Source organism: Anabas testudineus, chromosome 3, assembly GCF_900324465.2.
Source record: "Anabas testudineus chromosome 3, fAnaTes1.2, whole genome shotgun sequence".
NCBI classification, from domain to species: Eukaryota; Metazoa; Chordata; class Actinopteri; order Anabantiformes; family Anabantidae; genus Anabas; species Anabas testudineus.
In genome coordinates, this window is record NC_046612.1 from 26,115,262 (window position 1) to 26,138,440 (window position 23,179).

Genomic DNA, 23,179 nt, shown 5'->3' on the forward strand with positions numbered 1-23,179 from the left:
GTCCCTCTGATCTCGATGCAGTTAGTCCTGGTCCCAGAAATTGCAAGGCAAACCTGAAGGCCTGTCACTTTGTGTCCGTCATTTTCTTGTGGGTTGATTTGTTGCAGCAAACTGTTTTTCTTTAACTTTGGGACAATTTTGGATGACTTATTCACAAGTCATCAGGGACTTACCAGCAAGTGTACAATTTGGAGTTTACTACCACTGGTCACTATATCAAGTTAGCGTTAAAGAAGAAGAAAGTCGATTTTACCATTGATTTTACCATTATGGCCTCTTTTAAGCTGGATTTTCTCCCTGAGATGATGGTGGATCGTTGCTCTTTGAATTCTAGTCCAGTGTAAGTAACTTATATTTATATATAACCTCTAATTAACTAACCAACATCGATAGTGAAAAGTTAAAAAAATTATAGCAGTATGTCAGCCAATATTCATGTCCTAGTACAAACACAATGCAATCAGGGCATTGTGCTGTTGATAAATTAAATTGCAATGATAAACTTCAGTTAAAATTTAAATAATTGTGAAAAGCACACATACAACAAAAATATTAGGTATATAAATGTAGAAAAAATAAAATAGGGATGTCACTAATGGCTAGTTAATTTAGAGGTATTGATTTGAAAATATTATTTCTCTTGTATCTATATGGTTCTTTACAATTATTATTGTCAGATTGTCATTATTACTTAAAATATGCCATCTGATAAACATGTATACACATCCCCTCTACACACACACAAACCCTCAACTCTGTGTAACATTAATTATAGTTTTTACGATATTGTACCTCATTAACAAAAATCTAAAACAGAAATTTGGAATTTAGGTACAAATGATTTTTAAAATAGATGTGAACAGATAAGACAAAAAAATTAAAAATAATGTAAGTGATGTGCTATTCTGTTTGCACTGTCTTCTCTAAATCACATTTCAAGCTCACCTAAGATTCTTTATCTCCAATTTTAGTGTGCTGATTTTTTTAAATAATTTGCATAATCTGAACAATCTGCAGTACTGCAAAGTACATTACTCTAAAATTAACAATGATATTAAGTCAAAACTGCACCTTATATTTGGAGTGGCAAGAAAAAAGTAATGGAACAATAGAACAATGAATTATAATTGTTAAAACACTTTTTTGATAGCACTTTGCTTTAATGTTTTTTCTCCTTGACGTACATTTTGTTTGCTTGCCTTGTTCCTCACTTGTAAGTCACTTTGGATAAAAGCATCTGCCAAATGACTAAATGTAAATGTAAATGTTTTTTCTGCATATATTGGTCATGAAATATTATCTAGTCTTTGCCAAATTTACAAATTTTGAACACATCCACTAAACATACAAAGTTCAATTCAATTCAATTCAATTCAATTCAATTCAATTCAATTCAATTCAATTCAGTTTTATTTGTATAGCGCCAATTCACAACAGAAGTTATCTCAAGGCACTTTACAGTGTAAGGCTTAAGACCTTACAGAGTATAATTATATAAAGATTATATAGAAAACCCAACAATCCCATTTGAGCAAGCTTTAGGCAACAGTAGAGAGGAAAAACTCCCTTTAGAGGAAGAAACCTCCAGCAGAACCAGGCTCATAGTGGGCGGCCATCTGCCTCGACCGGTTGGGGTGAGTGGAAAGAGAATAGAGAAAAGAACATCAGGCAACAAAAACAGCAACAAGCAGCAAGAACATTGGGCAGGTCAGCTGGATGCTGGAGATGTACAGCTCCAGGCTGAGGATACCTGCAGAAAAGTACAGAGAGAGAGGGAGACAGAGAGGAGGAAACACAACTAAAAGAGAGAGAAGACACAAAGTTAATGACATGCAATGGTGGCATTTGCATTGATACAGGAGAAGGGAGAGAGGAGAGGAGCTCAGTTTGTCAATAGAGATCCCCCAGCAGACTAAGCTATATCAGCATAACTAAGAGATGGTTCAGAGTCACCTGATCCATCTCTTACTATAAGCTTTATAAAAAAGGAAAGTTTTAAGTCTAGTCTTAAATGTAGAGAGGGTGTCTGCCTCCAGAACCTGAACTGGGAGCTGGTTCCACAGGAGAGGAGCTTGATGCTAAAGGCTCTGCCTCCCATTCTACATTTGGAAACTCTAGGAACCACAAGTAAACCTGCTGTCTGAGAACGGAGAGTTCTGCTTGGAAGATAAGGAACTATGAGGTCTTTAAGATAAGATGGAGCCTGATTATTAAGTGATTTATAAGTGAGGAGAAGAATTTTAAATTCAATTCTGGATTTTACAGGGAGCCAATGGAGAGAAGCTAAAGTAGGAGAACTATGATCTCTCTTGCTAATTCCAGTCAGAACTCTGGCTGCAGCATTTTGGATTAACTGGGGGCTTTTTAATGAGTTATTGGGACAAACTATTAATAATGAATTACAATAGTCCAGTCTGGAAGTAACAAATGCATGGACTAATTTTTCAGTATCACTTTGGGACAGGATGCTCCTAATTTTAACAATGTTTCTCAGGTGAAAAAAGGCAGTTCTAGAGATATCTTTGATGTATGAAGTGAAGGAGATATCCTGATCAAAGATAACTCTGAGATTTCTTACAGTATTACTTGAGGCCAGAACTAAGTCATCAAGGGTAAGAATGTGATTAGACATAGTGTCCACTGATTTTATTTGTAAAGAAATTCCAGAAATCGCTGCTGAGAGTTGAGGTGATACTAGGCTCAACAGAGCTATGACTCTTTGTCAGCCTGGCTACATTGCTGAAAAGAAACCTAGGGTTGTTCTTATTTGCTTCTATTAATGAGGAGTAATATGAGGTTCTAGCTTTACAGAGGGATTTTTTTATATATTATTAAACTGTCTTTCCAGGCTAGGCAATATTCATCTAAATTGGTGGAACGCCACCTCCTTTCCAGCTTACGTGATCTCTGCTTTAAGCTACGGATTTGTGAATTGAGCTAACTTCCTCTGATTCACTAGTTTCTTTTTTAGAGGAGCAACTGTATCAAGTATTGTTCTGAGTGAAGCAGCATGACTATCAACAAGATAGTCCACTTGTGCTGCAGTAACGTTAGGAGGACTGTGGTCAGTTCCACTTGCCTGTTCCTGCCTTATAGTCTGTGATGCAGCATAGTCCATTCCACAAACATCTTGGGTCATGGCTGTTGTAAATAGACTCCACAATATCCCTATAGTCCCTCTTGGCACACCTGATAGATTTCCTCAGGTCGTATTTGGCTGTTTTGTAAGCCTATGAGTATTTCATCATCATTATCATAAAGACTTGCAGACTGCAAGTGTGTCAAAATGGCCCTCAGGGTGTTGGTATATTCAGACGATTTTTTCCACATGAGCAGCTTGGGTTTCAGTGTCAATCTAGCCTCTTGCTCCCACTCAGAATATTAATTATTTCGGCCTTAATAAAAGTTCTGTTTCATTGCTGTCATTTATAAGGTTGGGTGGATAAATCTTGCCACAACCACAGCTGGCAGGAAATTTGTAATGTATTACATGATCAAAGCAAAAACTACCAAAAATGCTAATTTATTTATTGCCATTTAAAAAACATTATGATTCTGAATTGATGCACACAATGGTGGACTTAGATTAAATCCACCAAATGATGTGTTTAACTAGACTACTGGTACAGATTGGGTCACGGCTCTTGCTTTAGCAGGTGGGGTGGATTGCAGACTTCATTTAGAGATGAGCACAGTCCAGTACTTTGTGAGTGTAGGTTTGCAAAATTGGTCCTGTGCTTCTACTGATTTAGTTTCTGATCAATTCAACGGAAATAGTGTGTGTTTTGTATAAATGTTTAAGTTAATTTATTTTATTAGTTAATTTATTGTGTTAATATCAGTGCTGTCAAGCGATTAAAGTCCAAATAATTATATGAAAAATGTATACATATTTAATTTACATAATAAAATAACCAAGGAATGGCATGTAGCTCATTTGGTTGGTGGTTTGACGAAGTTTCACATTAGGCAATTATATTGCCTAATTATATATATATAGGTATTTGGGGTGGCTGTCATAGGATTGGTGGTTCGATTTCTGGCTGCCAAGTCACATGCCAAAGTGTCCGTGGTCAAGATACTGAACCCCAAGTTGCCCCTGCAGAGTCAGATCAGCTGCATAGCAGCTCTGCCATCAGTGTGTGAGTGTGTGTGTGCTTGTGTGTGCGAATGGGTGAATGAGATGCAGTGTAAAGCGCTTTGAGTACCAGTTAGGTAGAAAAGCGCTATATAAGTGCAGAACATTTACCATTTGCCATTTCTTCAGCAGGACATAGGTGTAAAGCCCTAATTAATATTATGTTAAAGTAAATCAAAAGCACCCTCAAAAACCTCTCAAATTAACAGTATAAACAGCATACATGCACTCGAAATGTGTGTAGGCCCCTTGAAAATATTACATTAATTGAAGATAGCAAATTAGTAGCAAATTAATACATCTTCTACTAATAACTATAGACTGCTACAGCAACAATAGCCCTCCTCTAGTAGAGTGATATTTGGTTTTAAATATCACTAAGTCCTTATTGATAAATGATTTGATTCTGCAGTGTGCTCTGGACATTTACATTTAACAGACATTTTTATCCAAAGCAACTTACAAGGCAAAGGCAGAGGAAGTGGATGTCTTGCCTAAAGATCCCTACTGGATGAAGGCCATAGTTGGGATTGGAACCCCAGTCTCCTGCATGGACGCAGCAATGTTACCACTACACTATCCTTGGTTTTTGTGAACACTTTTCTTTCATGAAATTAAGCCTCTCCATCTGAGCATACAAGAACTTATTGCAAGGGCAATTAAACAAGGTGGTGGTATAGCAATTTATACTTCTCTTTTCAACTTAACCTGTAAATGTGATATTTTCTTCAGTTAGTTTGACACTGTTATACTAAAACTGTCACTCTCAGTGATAAACTGATGAATCAATTCAAGGAATCAGATCTTTTCACATTGTGTTATTGTATAGACTGCCTTGCCCTTACTTGCAATTCTTACGGGAGAATTTATCTCAGATCTGATTACCCACTGTGATGATATCTTACTTATGTAAAATTTTAGTATTCACTTGAACAAAGCCTTAAATCCTCAGAGTAATCATTCCTGACACTTATCAATACTTTTGGTTTCATCCAATTTGTGCATGAATTCACTCATTGCAGTGGCAACACCCTTGACTTAGCGCCAAGCAAAAACAATTTCTGATCTGTCTCATTTTGGTGTAATCTGGTTATTTTCTTATTAAATATTAAGCATTATTTCCTTGACCCCAGAGTAGTTTTGCAAATGTCTTTACCTTCCTACATATTTTATAAACAATAAACATAATCCAACATTTTTTTGAGACAGTGGCTAAGCTCACTCAAAAGTCCACACCACTCAGCCACCACCCAAATTATCTCAGGTGAGAAGAGAGCTGAACAGGCTTTACCCCACAAAGGCTAGGGTGCTGAAAACCTGTGTTACATCTTCAACATCAGCCTGCATCTGGAAAGAGTTCCTTTTTGGGGGAAAAAGTCTTGCCTGGTTCCCGTGAATAAGACGCCACATCCTAGTGTCCTCAGTGACCACAGGCCAGTGGAGCTGATCTCACATAATATGAAGGCTTTTGAGAGGCTGATACTGGAGTCCCTCCAACCTCTGGTCAAACCTTCACTTGACCCCCTCCAGTTTGCCTATAGCAAACTGGGTGAGAGCACCCAGTTTACCCCACCGCTCTCACTCAGACCTCCACCTACATCTGAAGCCATTTGAGTCATCTCTGGGTATGGAGTCTGATCCTAGCTCTGTGACAGTTTCTGCAGTAAAATGGAATTGAAGTAAGTGGTGTTCAGGCACAGCTCCTTCTTCCAGTCTTCTAATTACAGGTCTTAAAGCGTGGTGAGAATGCTGGTAAAGAGAGAAGTGACATAAACAGATACCATTATAGTAGCCATCTCTTCTAAATTGTGGATGTGGTGGTCAGAGTGTCCAACTAGTGGTGCCAAGATAGTGGCCAAGTATTTGGCAATATTGTAGGTTACAGAGTTGATGCTACTGACTATGGGTCTAAGGTGGGCTCCTTCCTTGTTAATCTTGGCAAGTCCATAAAGGCAAGGGGTGGCTGCCCCAGGAAACAAATAGTGATAGGATCCCCTATCAATGGCATTTTCCAATTCTAGGTGTTTGAAACAATCTGTCACTTTTTTGTAGTTGCTTGTGGGGTCTCGTTTCAGTTTTTCATATGTGTTTGTCTTCTAGAGTAGTAAAATCCTTCAACCTAAGAAGAAGGAAGTCCAGTTGCCATGACTCAACTTCCACATAACTTCAACTGGATGACTGAGAATCTTCACCAACATATTGCTAAGCATTTTGGGGCAGAAATTGGTGTGGGAGTATGAAAGGACAGCAAGAAAAGTGGCAGACTACAGAACTACTTGCACTTCAAGTCAGGTCAGCCTACGCCTGTGTTTTACAGTGAGAAGTCACAGAGCAGACAAGATCCTTCAGAAGGCACAAGAACAGCTGCTTAATGAAAGGATAAGACATGTCCACTTCACCACAGACATGTTGAAAAACAGGAGAGAATAGCCTTTATTAGACATTACTTAGCAGATGAAACTATCACCATCCTGCCTGTGGACAAGAGATAATGCATCTTTAACACTGCAGATTACCATAAAAAGGTAATCACGCTTTTGAAAGACAAACACACATATGAAAAACTGAAAAAATAATCCCACCAGCAACTCCAAAAAAAGGTGACAGACTATTTATAACACCTAGAATTGGAAAATGCCATTACTGTTTGTCTCCTGGGGCAGCCACCCCTTGCGTTTATGGACTTCCCAAGATACCTAAGGAAGGAGCCCCCCTCAGTCCCAGATCAACTCTGCAACCTACAATATTGCCAAATACCTGGCCGCTATCTTGGCATCACTAGTTAGGCACACAGACCACCACATCCACAATTCAGAACAGTTTGCAACTAAAGTCAGGGATCTGAAAGTGGATATGGATGAAACCATGGTATATTTTTATGTTACCTCTCTTTTTACCAGCATTCCCACCACTGATGCTTTAACAGCTGTAATGAGAAGACTGGAAGAGGACAGCTCCCTCAGCACCAGAAGAAACTTTATCCCAGACCAAATCTGCTTGCTGCTGGACCTGTGCCTAAACACCGCTTACTTAATTTACAGAGGTGACTTTTACAGGCAGATACCACTGCGCCAGGCTGTACAGTTGTCACTGGGACAGATGTCAGAGTAGACCTACCCACACTGACCAGCATCTTTAGTTTGACTCACATCATCCACTATCACACAAACATCAGGACTCCACCATTGAGTGGTAAACATCCCCACCTCCAGAGAAGCTAAAAAGAAGGAACACAGACATCTGATGACAGCTCTCAAGAACTGTGAATACCCAAAGTATGTAGGCCTTCAACAAGACAGCATCCTATTCTAGAAAAAGGACAATGGAACAGTCTGAGTCCCAGGTTGAATGCAAAAACATGGTCATTCCCATGGCTGGAGTGTCTGAGAAGGTAAAAGGGACCTTTGGAAAACACAACATATGTTCAAACCCACTAACAAATTCAAACAGACACATCGACCCAAAAGACCGGACTCCAAGTTGAGCAATATAGTGTACGACAAGTAGCATGACAGGACCTGTACTCAGATGTGTACCTTTACTCAAAGGACACTCATTTGAGGACAATAACGTTCACTTATTGGACAGATGAGTGGTTTGAGAGAGGTGTGAGGGAAGCCTTACATGTGCAAACAAATACCCCCTTACTCAACAGAGCTCTTTCACCATCCCTAGAAAGATCAGGCCCAATTCACACACCCATCAGGTTGACCACACCTAACAACCCACTTTAGGGGGTAGGAGAGGTTGCCAGAGGTGACTATTACATCTTTTCACAACCCTGCCTTCCACTACTTCACCTAACGAGCCTAGTCAGGCCCGGTGTGAAGTAAAACCAACCTGGAGGATATATTTGTGGTCTCTAACCAACTATCCTCAGATTAAACAAGCAACTTGGATGTGTAGTGAAACATTTTGACCTAAGAAGAAGGAAGTCCAGTTACCATGATTCAATTACCAGATAAATTCACCTAGATTACTGAGAATCTTGTTCTAGATAGATTGAATCTAACGCTGTCTATCTAATTGATCTCTCTTTGAACCTTTCTAGTCTGCTTTAAGGTGCTCAATCAGTGCCGTTCATACCTCTCTGATCTCCTTAACCCGTATACTCCAGCTTGTAACCTTATGGACCCTCTGTCCCCAGAGCTAGCAGGCTGCATGGCCTTTTCCTACCATGCCCCCCTTACTTTAGAATTAAAGTCTTGTTGACATCAGACGGTTTCACACAGTAGGGGTCCTTAAATCTAGACTTAAAACTCATTTATATGCCCTAACTTTTAATTAGTAACAATTTGTTTCTGTTACCAGTTTTTGGTTGGTAGGATGGTTTCAATCTAAATAAATTAATAAACCCAGTATTTCAGATCAGTTTGGCTGTGAGAAGAAAAACAGAGAAAGAGACAAACGAACCCCCAGCAGCACAATGTCAAGAAGTTCCCAAGGGATCAATAAAGTATTTATTATTATTATTATTATTTTATTAATATTAATATTATTAATATTAATATTATTATTAAATATCTTTAAAGTTAAAGATAGCTGAACAGCAAATGGTGTGATAGAGTCACATCTGGGCAAGAGCTAATCAAGTTCATCTTGTAATAATTTAAGATTTTGTATGTTGGGCTCCATAAATAATTGCTTTATTGTGGAAATACATAAAATAAATTATTTGTTGTCCTTCTGATCACTAAGTAAAATAATTGATACAGTGATATTAATAACAAGTGTCAAATCGAAATTCCACATTCTCATCAGCATGCAGTACATAAAGTAATAGTTTGTAGCTCCATCTAATGCTTTGATATTTGTGTTTGTAGTGGGAAGAAAATGAATGGGGCTCTGGATCATCCTGACCAACCAGATGTTGATGCCATTAAGATGTTTGTGGGACAGATTCCAAGGTCATGGTCTGAAGAGCAGCTTCGTGAGCTATTTGAGCCATATGGAGCAGTCTATGAGATTAATGTTCTCCGAGACCGCAGTCAGAGTCCACCACAGAGCAAAGGTCAGCTGTAGTAACACAATTTTCTGTGTATAGTTTTGATCAAATTAATTGACAACAATGCATTCCTATAGCCCACAGCAATAGAAATACCTGTGCACACAGGCAGAAGAGTAAATACAGATACAATTTGTGACCCCTACATTTAGAAATATAGTGTACAATTGGGCTTAGATAGACTTTTTTTTTACCAGTGTGCTATAAACACTCAAGGTTGGCACTTAGTATATTTGTTATAAAATAATATGTTGGATAGTTTTGTGTTAAAATGTCCTTAATGTCCTGAAAAGGAAAATGTTTTAATAATAAGTTAAAAAATATTAGTAGACTAAAATCAGTATTGCCTTCATATTCTGTATATATTACACCTATAATGCATATACAGTGCCTATAAAAGTATTTACCCCGTTGGATATTTCATCCTTTTATTAACATTATAAATCAATCATGGTCAATAAAAGTTAGCATCTTTGACAAAAAAACATTCTGAAAAATACCTAATTAATGGCAAAGTGAAAACAGGTTTCTACAAAGTAATATCAAATAAATAAAAATATGTAGGAAATCAGTGTTTGCATTAATATTGACCCCCTTTACAATGACTGACCTAAATGATTTTGGATACTTTTGGTAATAGAAAAAAAAAAAAAAAACACAGAGGACCGCACACTAAGGCCTGACAAACTAAGGTTTGCATGTTTTCCATCACGGGAAAACTTGAATGCACAAGCCTAAAACGGCATAAGCTGATCTACAAAGAGTAAGCAATCCAGACTGAGTCTTTGAAACGTGTATAATAGCACATGCTATGGCTTTTGCACCTTTGCCTTCATAGATAAATTAATAATAATAATAATAATAATACATATGCAAAATGAGGGATGCCCAAGTGCACAAAATTCACGGAGGAGAAAATCCAAGTACACAGGCTATTTAATTTGTCAACCCTGAAAGTGTGTTGCGGCGGTGGTTATTGCACCTGAAATTATTTTCATTTTATTTTAAAGCAATTTTTAAAGTTCTTCTTAAAGTTTCTTTCTGTAATACTGAGATTATTTTGCTGTTTCTCATAAAAGTCATTATTTACCTCTCGCACTAACAGTTTTAATTTCTCTGGATAAAATTTCCTCCTGCATTTATGCTGGTCACTCTCCAAAGTTGTGGTGGACACTAGTTAAAAACACAAAATCCTAATTTAAATACAGCCATCTCCACTATGTTTGCTTCTATTGTCAATCACACCATTTTTTAGTAGATCACCCACAAAACGGCTAAAACAAAACACGCAATTTTCTAGATTGTGCAGGCAATTTAGTATATATATATATATATATATATATATATATATATATATATATATATATATATATATATATACATACGTGTGTGTGTGTGTTAAATACACCCCCCTCTAAAAGTATTAGAACAGTTAGGCCAAAGAGAAAGAAAGAATTCTGCTTTTCATTTACAGGTATTTATGTCTGGATGTAATACTCAACTTAGAAGAACCCTGTAAATTAAACCAACCAATTTTTCATGTGAGCAAAAGTACAAGTGTGTTTTGTGGTGTGTCCTAAGAGATTCATTATTTAAACAATAAATAGCACTGAAAGTGTACATTCAGTTTTAGATTTGGCTTTTGCACACTGCATTCATAGTTAAGAGGTGTAATTCAATTCAATTAAATTTTGTACAGCGCAAAATTACAACAGAGGTCATCTTAAGGCACTTTACGGTGAAGGTTTAAGACCTTAAAAATATTACTATATACAGAATTATATGAAAACCCAACAACCTCAGTTGAGCAAGCACTTGGTAACAGTGGAGAGGAAGGCAGCCATCTGCCTCAACCAGTTGGGGTGAGTAGAAAGAGGAACCAATATGAAAACCAGAGAGCTATCTATTAGCAAAAGACAAGTAATTGTGAACCTGAGAGAAGATGGAAAATCAATCCGAGTCATTGCACAAACCATGGCCAAAATTTACCTGCCTGAAGAGGAAAGAAACCATTGGTTTTCTAAGTAACAGATATTAAACAGGTATACTTAGGAAGACTACAGCAATTGCAAAACAAAAACATTGTAAGAACTGTAAAGAAAAAAAATAAAACGGTTGTTAGTGAAATCAGTAATAACCTCAAGGAGGAATGAAAGTATCACAATCTGCTGTTTGCAGAAGACTTCATGAACAAAAACAGAAGCTATACCAGTAGATGCAAACCACTCATTAGTAAGGAGAACAGGAAGGCTGCAATTAGATCTATATAGAATGTCTTTTACCTGCTAAAGAAGACTACCTCCCACAAAACAAACAGCAACTGAAAGATGCTGCAGTGAAAGCCTGGAAAAGCATTAAAAAATACAACAACATTTTACCCAATGGGGATCAAGAAAGTATGTCATTATTATCATTAAAATTGCATGGTTTGGTGACGTCTTTAGATCACAGGCTAAATGCAGTTATTGCAAGCAAAGGATTAGCCACTATAAATATGTTGCTACTATGCAACTATAATTACAACTAATATTAAATATTATTAGATTTAATCTATTTTACCTCTATCTACTTTTGCTAACATGAAAAATCGATGTGTGTGTTTGTGTATACAATGGCAAGAAAAAGTTTGTCAACCTTTTAGATTTGTATGTTTTTCATTTGTCATAAAATGTGATCTGATATTAATCTAAATCAAGAGTATTACCGAATATGATGTGGCTAAAATAATAACACTAAAAATTTGATATTTTCTATCTTAATTGAGGACAATCATAAAAAGTTCACAGTGCTAGTGCAAATAGTATATGAACCTTTGAATTAATGACCTCCAGAAAGCTAATTGGAGTCAGGTATTAGCATACCTGGAACAAAATTATTTTGTGGGAGTGGGCTATAGCTTCTTTGACGTGTGAAAAATCACTCAAATCTTTTGAGTTTGCTACGCACAAGAAGAATACACTTATGTGATCAATGCCTAGCCAAAAGTAGCTTTCAGAGGATCTATGCTCAAGAATTGTTGATTTACATAAAGCGTGTTAAAGTGTTTAAACTAATTTTAAAGACAAATTCACCATTCTACAGTTAAGCGAAAAATCTACAAATAGAGACTGTGGCTATACTACTAAGAAGTGAGCAGCCAGTTATTAATTCACATACTTTTTCGGTAGCACTATAAGGTTTCTGGATTATTATTTTAGGCACATTATATTTTTAATGCTCTTGACTTAGATGAAGATCACATCACATTTTATGACAAATTAATGCCGAAAACTATACAATTCCAAAAGGTTGAGATACTCAAAAGTTTGGGATCACTTAGCTATTATGTTGGTTTCCAAGGCAACACATATGAAATTAGTCTGAATAGGAAATATAGCAAAAGAACAGAGCAAGACTTAGAAATAATGACTTTGATGGAAATGACGAATGTGTATTTCAAAATGTTCATAAGAAAGAAAGAAACAAACAAACAAAAAAAAAAACACCTTTGCAGCAATTACAGCCTGGCAGTCCTTAGGCATTGTAGCTGTGCTTTCCTTCCTTAAGGTCCCTTCCACTCTATACAAATCCCTGTTTTACCTCCAAAGCACCCCCAGACCATAACGCTGCCTCCACCATGCTTGACTAAAGGTATTAAGCACTGTCTTAACATCTTTTGATTTGTTCTGTGTTTCACAAGATACAGCTTTCTTCAGCAATTTTGCCATGAAGTCCAGTGTCCTGATGTCTCCTCTTCACTGTTGAACATGGGGTAGTTTGAAATGGAGTAGTCTGAAATGGAGTAGTTGACAGCATAATAAGAACTTTTAAGTTTCCTCACAATTTCTAGCATTGAGTAGCCTTCCTTTCTAAGGACAAAAATATGAATGCAAAGAAAGATGCGGAAGAGTTCTGTTTTTAGCATTTTTTAAATGTTGAAAGAGAGGTTGCTGAGCGTGATGAGAGTTTGGCAGTTCATTCCACCATCGTGCGATCAAATCTCTACTCTCTAATAAAAGATCTTTCCTTTTGGCCATTTTTAACCTGTAAACAAACAAACAAACAACTGCTGATGTTTAGACACCAAACTAACCTAAAGAATGCCATGCTGCCTTGTGTGCTCCAATAGTACAGCTGTCCTCAACTGAACAACACAATTGCAAAATTAGCAGCAATACCAGGAAATTTATGCAGAGGACTGACAATTTTAATTGTTTGTGAAATGGATAAAATTGTTTGTGAATTGTATGAAAACAAAGAACAAAGAAATTTGCAAGTGATCCCAAACTTTTGAGTGGTAGTGTATATAATATGTTTTTTTTTGTTGTCATTCTAAAAGTGGAATATATAATCACATATCACACATGCACATGAAATGCTCACAATGTGGTTTACAGATGTGTTTGCAGACATTTTTCTTTATATTCCAGTGCAGTCATTGGCCTGTTTAATTAGCTGACTGATCAGTCGGTCCACCATGCATTATTAATAATTGTTTGATGATCAAGGACTTTATTGTGCAGTGGTGTTACACCTGAAGTATCAAGATTCTTGTATCTCAGATTCTTCCGTATAGTATTTGTGTCTAATTTGAGTAATGGAGTTGGGTGTGTGATACAAGTTTTGTTTTTTTTCTTTTTTCCTGGCAGGCTGCTGTTTTGTTACATATTATACTCGCAAATCAGCCTTAGATGCACAGAATGCTCTGCACAACATGAAGATTCTGCCAGGGGTAGGTGACAGTCTCCTTAATCTGCAGATTAAATGAATGCTGTTTCAGATAGCCTTGGTCAGAAAAGTTTTCTATGGTTGGTCAATAGTCATTCCAAAGGTGGGATGGCGCAACTATAGCATAGAGTATGGTGAAATCTTTACTGTGAACATAGACATACTAGCAAAACACACACAAAAAACACTGCATATGCAGTTGAGTTACTGTGGTGCTTTTCTGTTATGTCCTTCCTTCCCTGACCATTAAATGAAGCAGACATTTGAGTGCTAGCCTAAAAAGTTGATATACTTGAGCAAATCTAAATATGGTTTCTAAATATAACCCTGAACCCTTCTCTCCCAATACTTGCATAACAAATGAGCCCCTTGTGAATGGCTTGGGTATACACCCCATAGGGCTTGGCTGTTTTTTGAATGCTTTCCAATGGCACAACTTCTTGTCTAAATCCAACCTGGCACGGGAATCTGGACTTGATTGCGGATCTCTGGCTGTGTATCTGCATCAGGGATTCTCTGAACTATATGCGTTACTAAAATTTTTTTGTGTCTTTCTCTTTCAAAGGCAGTAGTCATCACATTTTTGCAAAATCTGCCTCACACTTACTGTTGCTGAATCTCATTTCAACATATATTGGAGACAGTTAGCATGAAATAGTGATGCTATATTCATGAATGATTCGCTTTATTTGAATGAACAAAAGGATCAGAGTCTTGTTACAAGTAGTAACCCTAGTGAGCGGGGCTACATAAAGAGGATGTGGGAACTGTGGATACTTCGAAACCCATCATCTAGATTAACACTGAAACAACTGGTAGCACAGTTCTCTAATATCTGCAAGAAACATCTGATGTCACAACTAGAGATTGATGAGGTACAACACAAACGTTATGGCAATGGGGAGCCAGGACGACAGGTCAGCAGGGAGATATTACCATCATCCTCCCCACAATCAGAGTTTGGGTTCCAAGCCCCAATAATAATAACAGAGCTTAATGCAAGAGCAGCTGACCTAAGATTGAAGATCATGGCTAATATGGACACCTTGAGCCCCCGAGGCCAGTTACCAAGAATAAGTGAAGTACCCTCTGAAAGTCTGCTAGAAGATGTGAATGCAGCACTACAAAAAATACCAACTATGACCATCACTGAGACCAATCAGCTGATATACAGCACAGCAACCGTGATCCTTGAGGTACTTGGCTATAAGAACAACACAAGCCATAAGGTGCAGTATCCTCTATGGCAGGGGTCACTAACAAGGTGGACCGCGGTCCGGATCCGGACCCAGAAGCGGTCCCATATGGACACGGAGCTACAGACCAAACCGAACGTTTTGATTCCAAATCTAGCGGGGCACCTTAATTTTAACCGGCGCAGCTATTTCCATCTTTATGGTAGTTATTTAGTGGACGCGAGAATGCATTGGCCAATTTAATGCGAATTAAGCGATCCCACGTGACTTCACTTAGCCAATCGATTCTGTGGATCACAGGTGGTAAAATTAGCGACTCAACAGCAGATGAGAGAAAGTTCGAGGTTGGAAAGGAATTGATAAACAAAGACGGTGTTAACAGAGAGACAGAGAGGAGAGATACAGACGACAGAGAGGAGAGAGAGACAGATGACAGAGAGGAGAGAGAGACAGACGACAGAGAGGAGAGAGACAGACGACAGAGAGGAGAGATACAGAAGACAGAAAGGAGAAAGTTTATAAAAGGATGGTGAGACAGCAAAGACTTTTTAATTCGGAATAGACAAACTCCTTTTTGGTCCACTAGGAGCACATATCAGACACAGCAGTGTGTTCAGAAACTGTCTTGTCAAATGGCATTATGAGACAAAACACAAAGGTTTTGAACACACATACCCACTCAAATCTGAAGTGCAATCACATAGAGTTGCTAGTCTCATAGCCCAGTATGACCAGTACACCAGGATGTTGAGCCACATGCTTAGTTTGATGTTACATAAAAATAAATTTGTCAAAAGGTTTTTGAATTGTACTGAATTAATTTGATTTGACAGTCAAGTATTGATTACATGCAGACTACTTGATAATATATCACAGCAAATAGTTAGACATTATAATCTTCTGGACCTTTGCTTCCAAAAATATTGTGTAACCGGACCTCTTTAAATTTTAGTTGAATACCCCTGCTCTATGGAAACGGAGGTTGGAGGCTAAGATCAAGGCAACACGGAGAGAAGTTAGCCAACTATCAGAATTGCAGAAAGGCATCATGAAGAAGTACCATGTACTTAAGACATCGTCCATACCTGAGGCCTGCCAAACAAAAGCTCACTGCCCTGGCTACCTGGCTGAAGTGATACACCAGAGAGATTGAGACCAGGAAAATAAACAGGATGTTCTCCACTGAGCCATCCAAGGTGTACTCACAGTGGCAGGGTAATAACATGAGAGCAGACCCACCAAGGCTAGATACTGAGGAATACTGGAAAAGAAAATGAGAGAAGGAGGCATCACATAACAGCAATGCCCAGTGGGTGGTGGACTTGAAAGCAGATCACAGCAAACTTCCTGAACAAGATCCAGTAACCATCACAATGGCAGACATCCAAGAGAGAGTATGAAGAACTGGTAAGCACCAGGTCCTGACATGATCCATGCCTACTGGCTAAATACCTAACCTTACTCCATGAACGCCTGGCGGCACAAATGAATAAGCTACTAGTGGATAGAACCCACCCTGAATGGCTAACGGAAGGCTGAACAGTCCTGATCCTGAAGGACCCCCAGAAGGGAGCAGTCCCACTAACGCCCAATAACCTGCCTCTGCACAACATGGAAGCTCCTGTGAGGCATCACAGCAGCTAAGATGAGCAGGCACATGGATCAATACATGAGCAGTGCCCAGAAAGGAATTGGTAGTAACACCAGGGGAGCAAAGCACCAGCTACTGGTAGACAAAGCAGTCACCAGAGACTTTAAGACCAGACATACCAACATGTACAGTGCCTGGATTGACTACAAGAAAGCTTATGACTCAATGCCTCACACATGGATCATGGAATGGAACTGTACAAGATCAACAGGACTCCATCCAAAACTCAATGGGAAAGTGGAAAACAACGCTAGAGTCCAACTCCAAGCCCATTGCCCAAGTCAATATCAACTGCAGCATATACCAAGGAGATTCTCTGTCCCCACTGCTGTTCTGCATAGGCCTGAACCCCCACAGCCAGATCATCACCAAAACTGGCTACGGATATCGACTATGAAATACCACAATCATCAGCCACCTCCTCCTGCCAAGAGCGAACGAGACATCGACTCACTGATACATACCACCAGGATATACAGCCAAGACATTTGAATAGTACAGGCTGGAAGTCCCAAAGTCAAATTGGGACACACCTCCAAAGGTGGTTGAGAATGACAGAGCTAAGATCCTGTGGGACTTCCAGATACAGACTGTAAAACTGGTGATGGCCAACCAACCTGACATAGTAGTGGTGGACAAACAGGAGAACAAGGCTGTAGTAATAGATGTAGCAATCCCCAGTGATAGCAACATCAGGAAGAAGGAGCACGAGAAGATCGAGAAGTACCACGGGCTGAAAGAAGAGCTGGAAAAGATGTGGAAGGTGAAGGCACAAGTGGTACCGGTGGTGATAGGAACACTGGGGACTGTAACTCCCAAGCTGGGAGAGTGGCTCCAGTAGATCCAAGAGACAACATCTGAGATCTCTGTCCTGAAGAGTGCAGTCCTAGGAACAGCTAATATACTGTGCAGGACCCTCAAGCTCCCAGGCCTCTGGTAGAGGACCCGAGCTTGAAGGAATAAGACCGCTCCAAGGAAGGAGCAAGTGGGGAATTTTAGGAAATCTAAGGCTTGAGTAATGCTGCTGCCTGGGGTTGTTTTGTGAGGTTTAAATGTACAGTATGACACTCTATATACACCTCTATTCTCTGTTAACAACATGTTAACATGATGTTGGAGCCAATTGCTCCGCTGTTCCTTTGAACCCATCACTTGTAAAACTCAATAATCAGAAGATTAAAGTTAATAAATAATTTATCCAGTCTAAGGAATTATTCAAATTACCAATTTGGTTTCTAGCCTTATGTACATCAGGAACACCTCAAGGGACCCCTATAGTAGCTGTGTACCCCAGAACACTTATAATTTAATAAGTATAATATATATAAGTATAATATAATCACTTGGTGCAGCTTAATATGATCATGATGTCATGTATTCACTATAGTACAATATTGCCCAAGCAGGGGGCAATGTAATGTATATTATGTCGCAATACTGTGGTTGCTCCACTCAGTTTGAAGAGTTAACTGGGAAAATTGTAGATGTTGTGCAAATTAACAAAACTAGGAGTGTTTTAAATATTAGATCAAACTGACTGGTATTTATACAACAGATTGTCCAAATATAATTAAAGCTTTAACTGAGAGCAACTACCTGACTTGTTCAATGAACTAATCAATCTAAATCAACCAAACTAAGAACATAAGATTACTCAGCATAAAATACTTAGTCAAGATAACTTTTAGATGTCTTAGAAGAACATTTTGCATTTGTTTGCTGTTGTTTTTAAACCAACCTTTGAAGAGTTCAGACACTTTTACACTGTGTGTGTACACTACTATTACTCCATATAGTAAAGAAAACTGTCATCTGTCATAATGGGGGTTTTTCCTTCCTCAACTTCAGAACTTTTTAAGGACTATTACTATATATATAATGTAATAATACTTACTGACAGTGCATCTTTTCTCTCACCTACATCAACTAAACCTTTGAACCACAGAGTATCAGGTATGAAAACTAATACGGTTCCCTCTTCAATGGTTAAGTTTGTGTCATATAATATTTTCTGTTCTAATCATATACCTTCTAATCATATACATTTTTAAATGTTGACACCCAGTTAAATTATTCAGCATACATTGCATTGGGTAAAAAGTCTGTCTTAGGTGAGGTGGATATGGTTTACCGATTATCCATTTCCTCCCCTTATCTCACTCCCACCTCATTCCCTAAGTCCACTAGACGGAATGTGGTTATATTTTTTAATAAAATCATTCATTTTCTATATTAAGATAACAGGCTGCCCCTGCATATCCTCTCTTATCCTAATAAAAGTTAATCAATTTCCCAGCAGATTTATTGCACACATTGTGTACACAATGCACATGAAGGACATAGCAATGGCTTTATGATCTCAGCATTAATGTTTTATTAGCTTTGAAATAGTTTGTAATAAAATGCAAAACCTTTAATATATTAAAAAAAGTTAAAAAAACGTTTTTTTTTTTATCCTGCAATCATTTGGGGCATACTCAGCTGCACTCAGGTGATCCCCATTTTACTAATTGTGGGACTACTAGCACCAAATGGCTGGAACTCTGTAGGATTGAGTCAGTCATTTTGTTACGATTCCTCCCTTCACCCCTGTCCGTTGGTTTTGTTTTGTCACTCACTCCCCTGTCACTTCTTGTTTTGGACTTCCTCTTCCTCCACTCTTCTGGATTTTGATTACAGATTTTTTTCACCTGTTTCTCCCCATTCCTGTATAAGCTCCCCTCAGTTTTTTTTCGTATTTTTGAGAGCTTTGAATTTGTTGGTACTTTGTATGTTGTAGTTTATTGGCACTTTGTATGTCTGGTTGTAATGGTTTATTATGCAAATCATGGACAGATCACAGTAAATTTGTGTAATAGTGTTGCTTAACCTTATCCGCACATTCAAACACGTATTATTTTGATTGAATATTTTAATTTGAATTAGATTGGGCTTCAAATTGGCCTGAAACCTGCCTTTGACAGCTTCATTTTTGTAACTTCACTGTCACCTGTCTGAGGATCCTGAGGAGTCACGCTGTTAACATCACCTGCCGTTAGCACTAAAGCTTTCTAATTATTGTTTTTTCAATGAGCTCAACTTCAGTTGATGTAGCCACATTTACCATCTATGTTTCCATGCTTTCATGTTTGTATCACTGAAAATGGACTGTACTTCGCTTGCAGAGTTGCTAGAAGACAGCTTTGTAGAGAGAGGGACAGAGAGCGCATCCAGTGTTTAGTCATTATTCAAAACGTGTCCTGTACGTGTGGGAATTTCCTGCATTTCAAAAGTTAGATTTGCGGAAAATTGTTAAAACTATGTGCAATACCTCCAATCCTGCACTGAGATTCAGGCCCTGAGATTACACTTTGCCAGAAAACATCTAAAGCCTGACCAGTTCTGATAAAAATTAACAGTTCATGATTTATAGCATACCACATTAAACAATTTTCCTCTGGAATTAATAAAGTTTTTTGAATCTTGAATCTTGAACATCATCTCTCAAACATAGTGGAGGCAGTGTTATGGCATGAGCATGTAAAATGCATCCAGAAAGCATTCCCAGCACCCATTCTTCTTTCCAGTACCTCTCAAGCCCCATCAGGTTGGATGGTGAGCATTGGTGCAGAGCCATTTTCAGAGCTCTCCAGAGATATTGAATCGGGTTCAAGTCTGGGTTCTGGCTTGACCACTCAAGGACATTCATAGAATTGTTATCTTGGCTGTGTGTTTAGGGTTGTTGTCCTGTTGAAAGTTGAAACATTGCCCCAGCCTGAGCTCCAGAGCACTGTGGAATAGGTTTTCATTTTTGTACATTGCTGCAGCCATCCATCCATCCATCCGTCCCACCCTCCCTGACTAGTGCATTCCCAATTCCTGCTGCTGAAAAACATTCCCACAGCATGATGCTACCACCACCATGGTTCATTGTAGGGATGGTATTGGCCAGGTGGTGAGCGGTGCCTACTTTGATCCCGACACAATGTTTGTCGTGGCCTGGGTGTCCTTCAGGTGCCTTTTGGAAAACTCAAGGCTTTTACTTCCAGCGTTTCCACAGAGAAAAGCTGGAGCGCTTTTAGAGTGACCATTGGGTTCTTCGTCACCTCCCTGACTAAGGCACTTCTCTCGTGATTGCTCAGTTTAGCCAGGCTGCCCATTCTAGGAAGAGTACTGGTGGTTCCAAACTTCAATGAAGATTTTCTCAAAGCCCACAACAAGAGGCATCACTACAGTCAACAGAACAACAATCATCTTGGCAGAGATGCTTTTTTTAAATGATGCAACATACAGCTACAGAAAACATTTAGGTTTGACATCAAAAGATAAACATTTTAGGTGTTTACACCTGCTTTCGATAAACAACTTTAAAAAAATAACACATTTAGTTTGAACCTACCCATTTTTAATGTGAGCAAAAGTATAAAAATGTTTGTTCTTAAAACAGGTTAAAGTGAACAAGACAATCAGGTGCAAATCCTTTGCTTACAATAACTGCCTCAAGCCTGTGACCTGCTGCCTGTGACCTACCTTCATACCTGTCCTTTGGAGCTTGTTGGCCATGTCACTAACAATTTAGTGTGGTTTTTTTTTTCCCCAGGTCTCACAGTTTCTGTCTTTAACTGTTGTTGCCTTCGTTAGTCTACCAATTTGTTGTCTGTTACTTAGTATATCAATTGTTTGTTGAAACCATCAGTGGTTTGACTCATAAATTTAATAGGACACACTTGGACACCTGCCAGGCAGATTTTCCAATACTTTTGCTCACATTAAAATATGAGCAAAAGTATACGCCTGGAAATGAAAGCTGAGATGTTTATCTTATGTCTCTTTTGATGTCAAACCCAACTGTTTACAGTTTACAACAAACATGAAGGAACTGGCCTCAATTTTCCAATACTGTCTATGCTTATGAACAGTTTTTGTTTAAACAGCTCCTTGATAGGAAAGAAGGAATCCAAGTCTTACCTCAGAGCCATTCTTTTTTCAACGCTGTGGTGTAATTTAGCTCTTTCCTACAGCGCCCCTAAAGGGACATTGGCAAAAATAAATAAAGTATTTGTGCGCAATCACAGGAAACATTAGCCTAAAACTGAAAACTAGATGTAGATAAGATGCATCTCCTTATGTGTAAATGCCAATGCAGAAATTAGTTGGATTAAATTATAAGGACATTACAGCTTTGCTTGCTAGTCGTCACAAGTATATTGCATCCGAACAACATCTAAAGCAAATTTTGAAGTCTTATAGACTCAAAATGGTTGGTAGCATACTAGCAAGAGATGGTGGAAAGTCCACTGCTATTGCTCAGGTGTTGTTTGAAAGCTGATAGATTGGTCAGGTGTGTTTTAAAAACCCACAAATCACATTGGGGCAAATAATTTTCACTGCCTAACTTTGCATTACATTTGATATAAAGCAACTCCAAAGATATATTATACAATCCAAAAGTAACAACTAAGGGCCTTAACATTGAGGTTTTATAATGTGACATTTGATGAGTGATGGCAACAAGGGGCAGAATTTCCTTCACTAAACTAAACATGTTTGAAATGCATCTCACATAACAGATGTGCCCATTACAATTATGAGTATTAATGTGTTATTTGTTGTCTTGTCCAGATGCACCACCCTATCCAGATGAAACCTGCTGACAGTGAGAAAAGCAATGGTAAGATTTTAGTGTGTGCATTTTGCTATTGAGTTGTTTTTTGTTACAAACTGACGGACGGGACAAACGAGTACGAACAAAAAAGGGTTTAATAACAATACTACTACTAATAATAAAAACATACAAGGGAACACGGGGAACTAACAAACACAAAGGGAAACTAAACGAGCACAGATAATAAAGAAACAACGAAAAACCACTGCACTGACACATGGACAAACTAACTAATAATCACACCAACATAAACACAAAACACAAACACACAAACAAAAACAAAATACAAAGTACCAAACAAAAATGCTGCTGTACGCCAGGTAAAAACTACTAACATACAAAATCAACAACACAAAGTAATATTGGAAAACGTTGCATAAATGCAGGCAAAACAACAAACCAAACACACATACCGAACATACAAAGTAACAAACAAAAGTCTCTGCAACCGCAGGCGGGACGAAAGAAACTTACAAAAAAAACAACAATACAAAGTAACAAAACAAAACGCCAATCCCAGCAGGCAAACAATACAAAATTACATGCGGGAACAGAGACCGACAAACAGAAGTATAGTCCGGGGGTGAAACAAACGGAGAACAGAATAAGTGTGGTAGAGGATATGGAGCAAACAAAATCAAGAAAGGACAAACAACAACTAAAAGAGGCAGCAGTGAAATCCTGTAAAAGCATCACAAAAAAGTATGCAAAAGTGTGGTAATGGCAGTGGGTCACAGGCTTGATATTAGCAGTTATTGCAAGCAAATAATTTACAACTAAATGTTGTCCAATACATTTGCTCACATGGAAAAAATGGGTGGTTTAAAAAAAAAAGGTG

The 23,179-nt window shown here is 38.3% G+C and overlaps 1 protein-coding gene across 11 annotated transcripts in view; it reads left to right on the forward strand.

Annotated features, from left to right (window-relative positions):
- The first annotated feature begins 269 nt into the window (after window positions 1-269).
- celf1 (cugbp, Elav-like family member 1) overlaps window positions 270-23,179 on the forward strand; it is a 37,487-nt gene continuing 14,577 nt past the window's right edge. For 7 of the 11 annotated variants that reach the window (XM_033325919.1, XM_026378424.1, XM_026378425.1 and 4 more), the window contains exons 1-3: window positions 8,972-9,149; window positions 13,772-13,854; window positions 22,299-22,347. In XM_033325919.1, the coding sequence (XP_033181810.1) occupies window positions 8,972-9,149; window positions 13,772-13,854; window positions 22,299-22,347 (310 nt within the window). Of the gene's footprint in view, window positions 341-8,961; window positions 9,150-13,771; window positions 13,855-22,298; window positions 22,348-23,179 lie in introns of those variants that run through there. The other 4 variants (XM_026378422.1, XM_033325922.1, XM_026378426.2 and 1 more) reach the window with 1 other exon arrangement.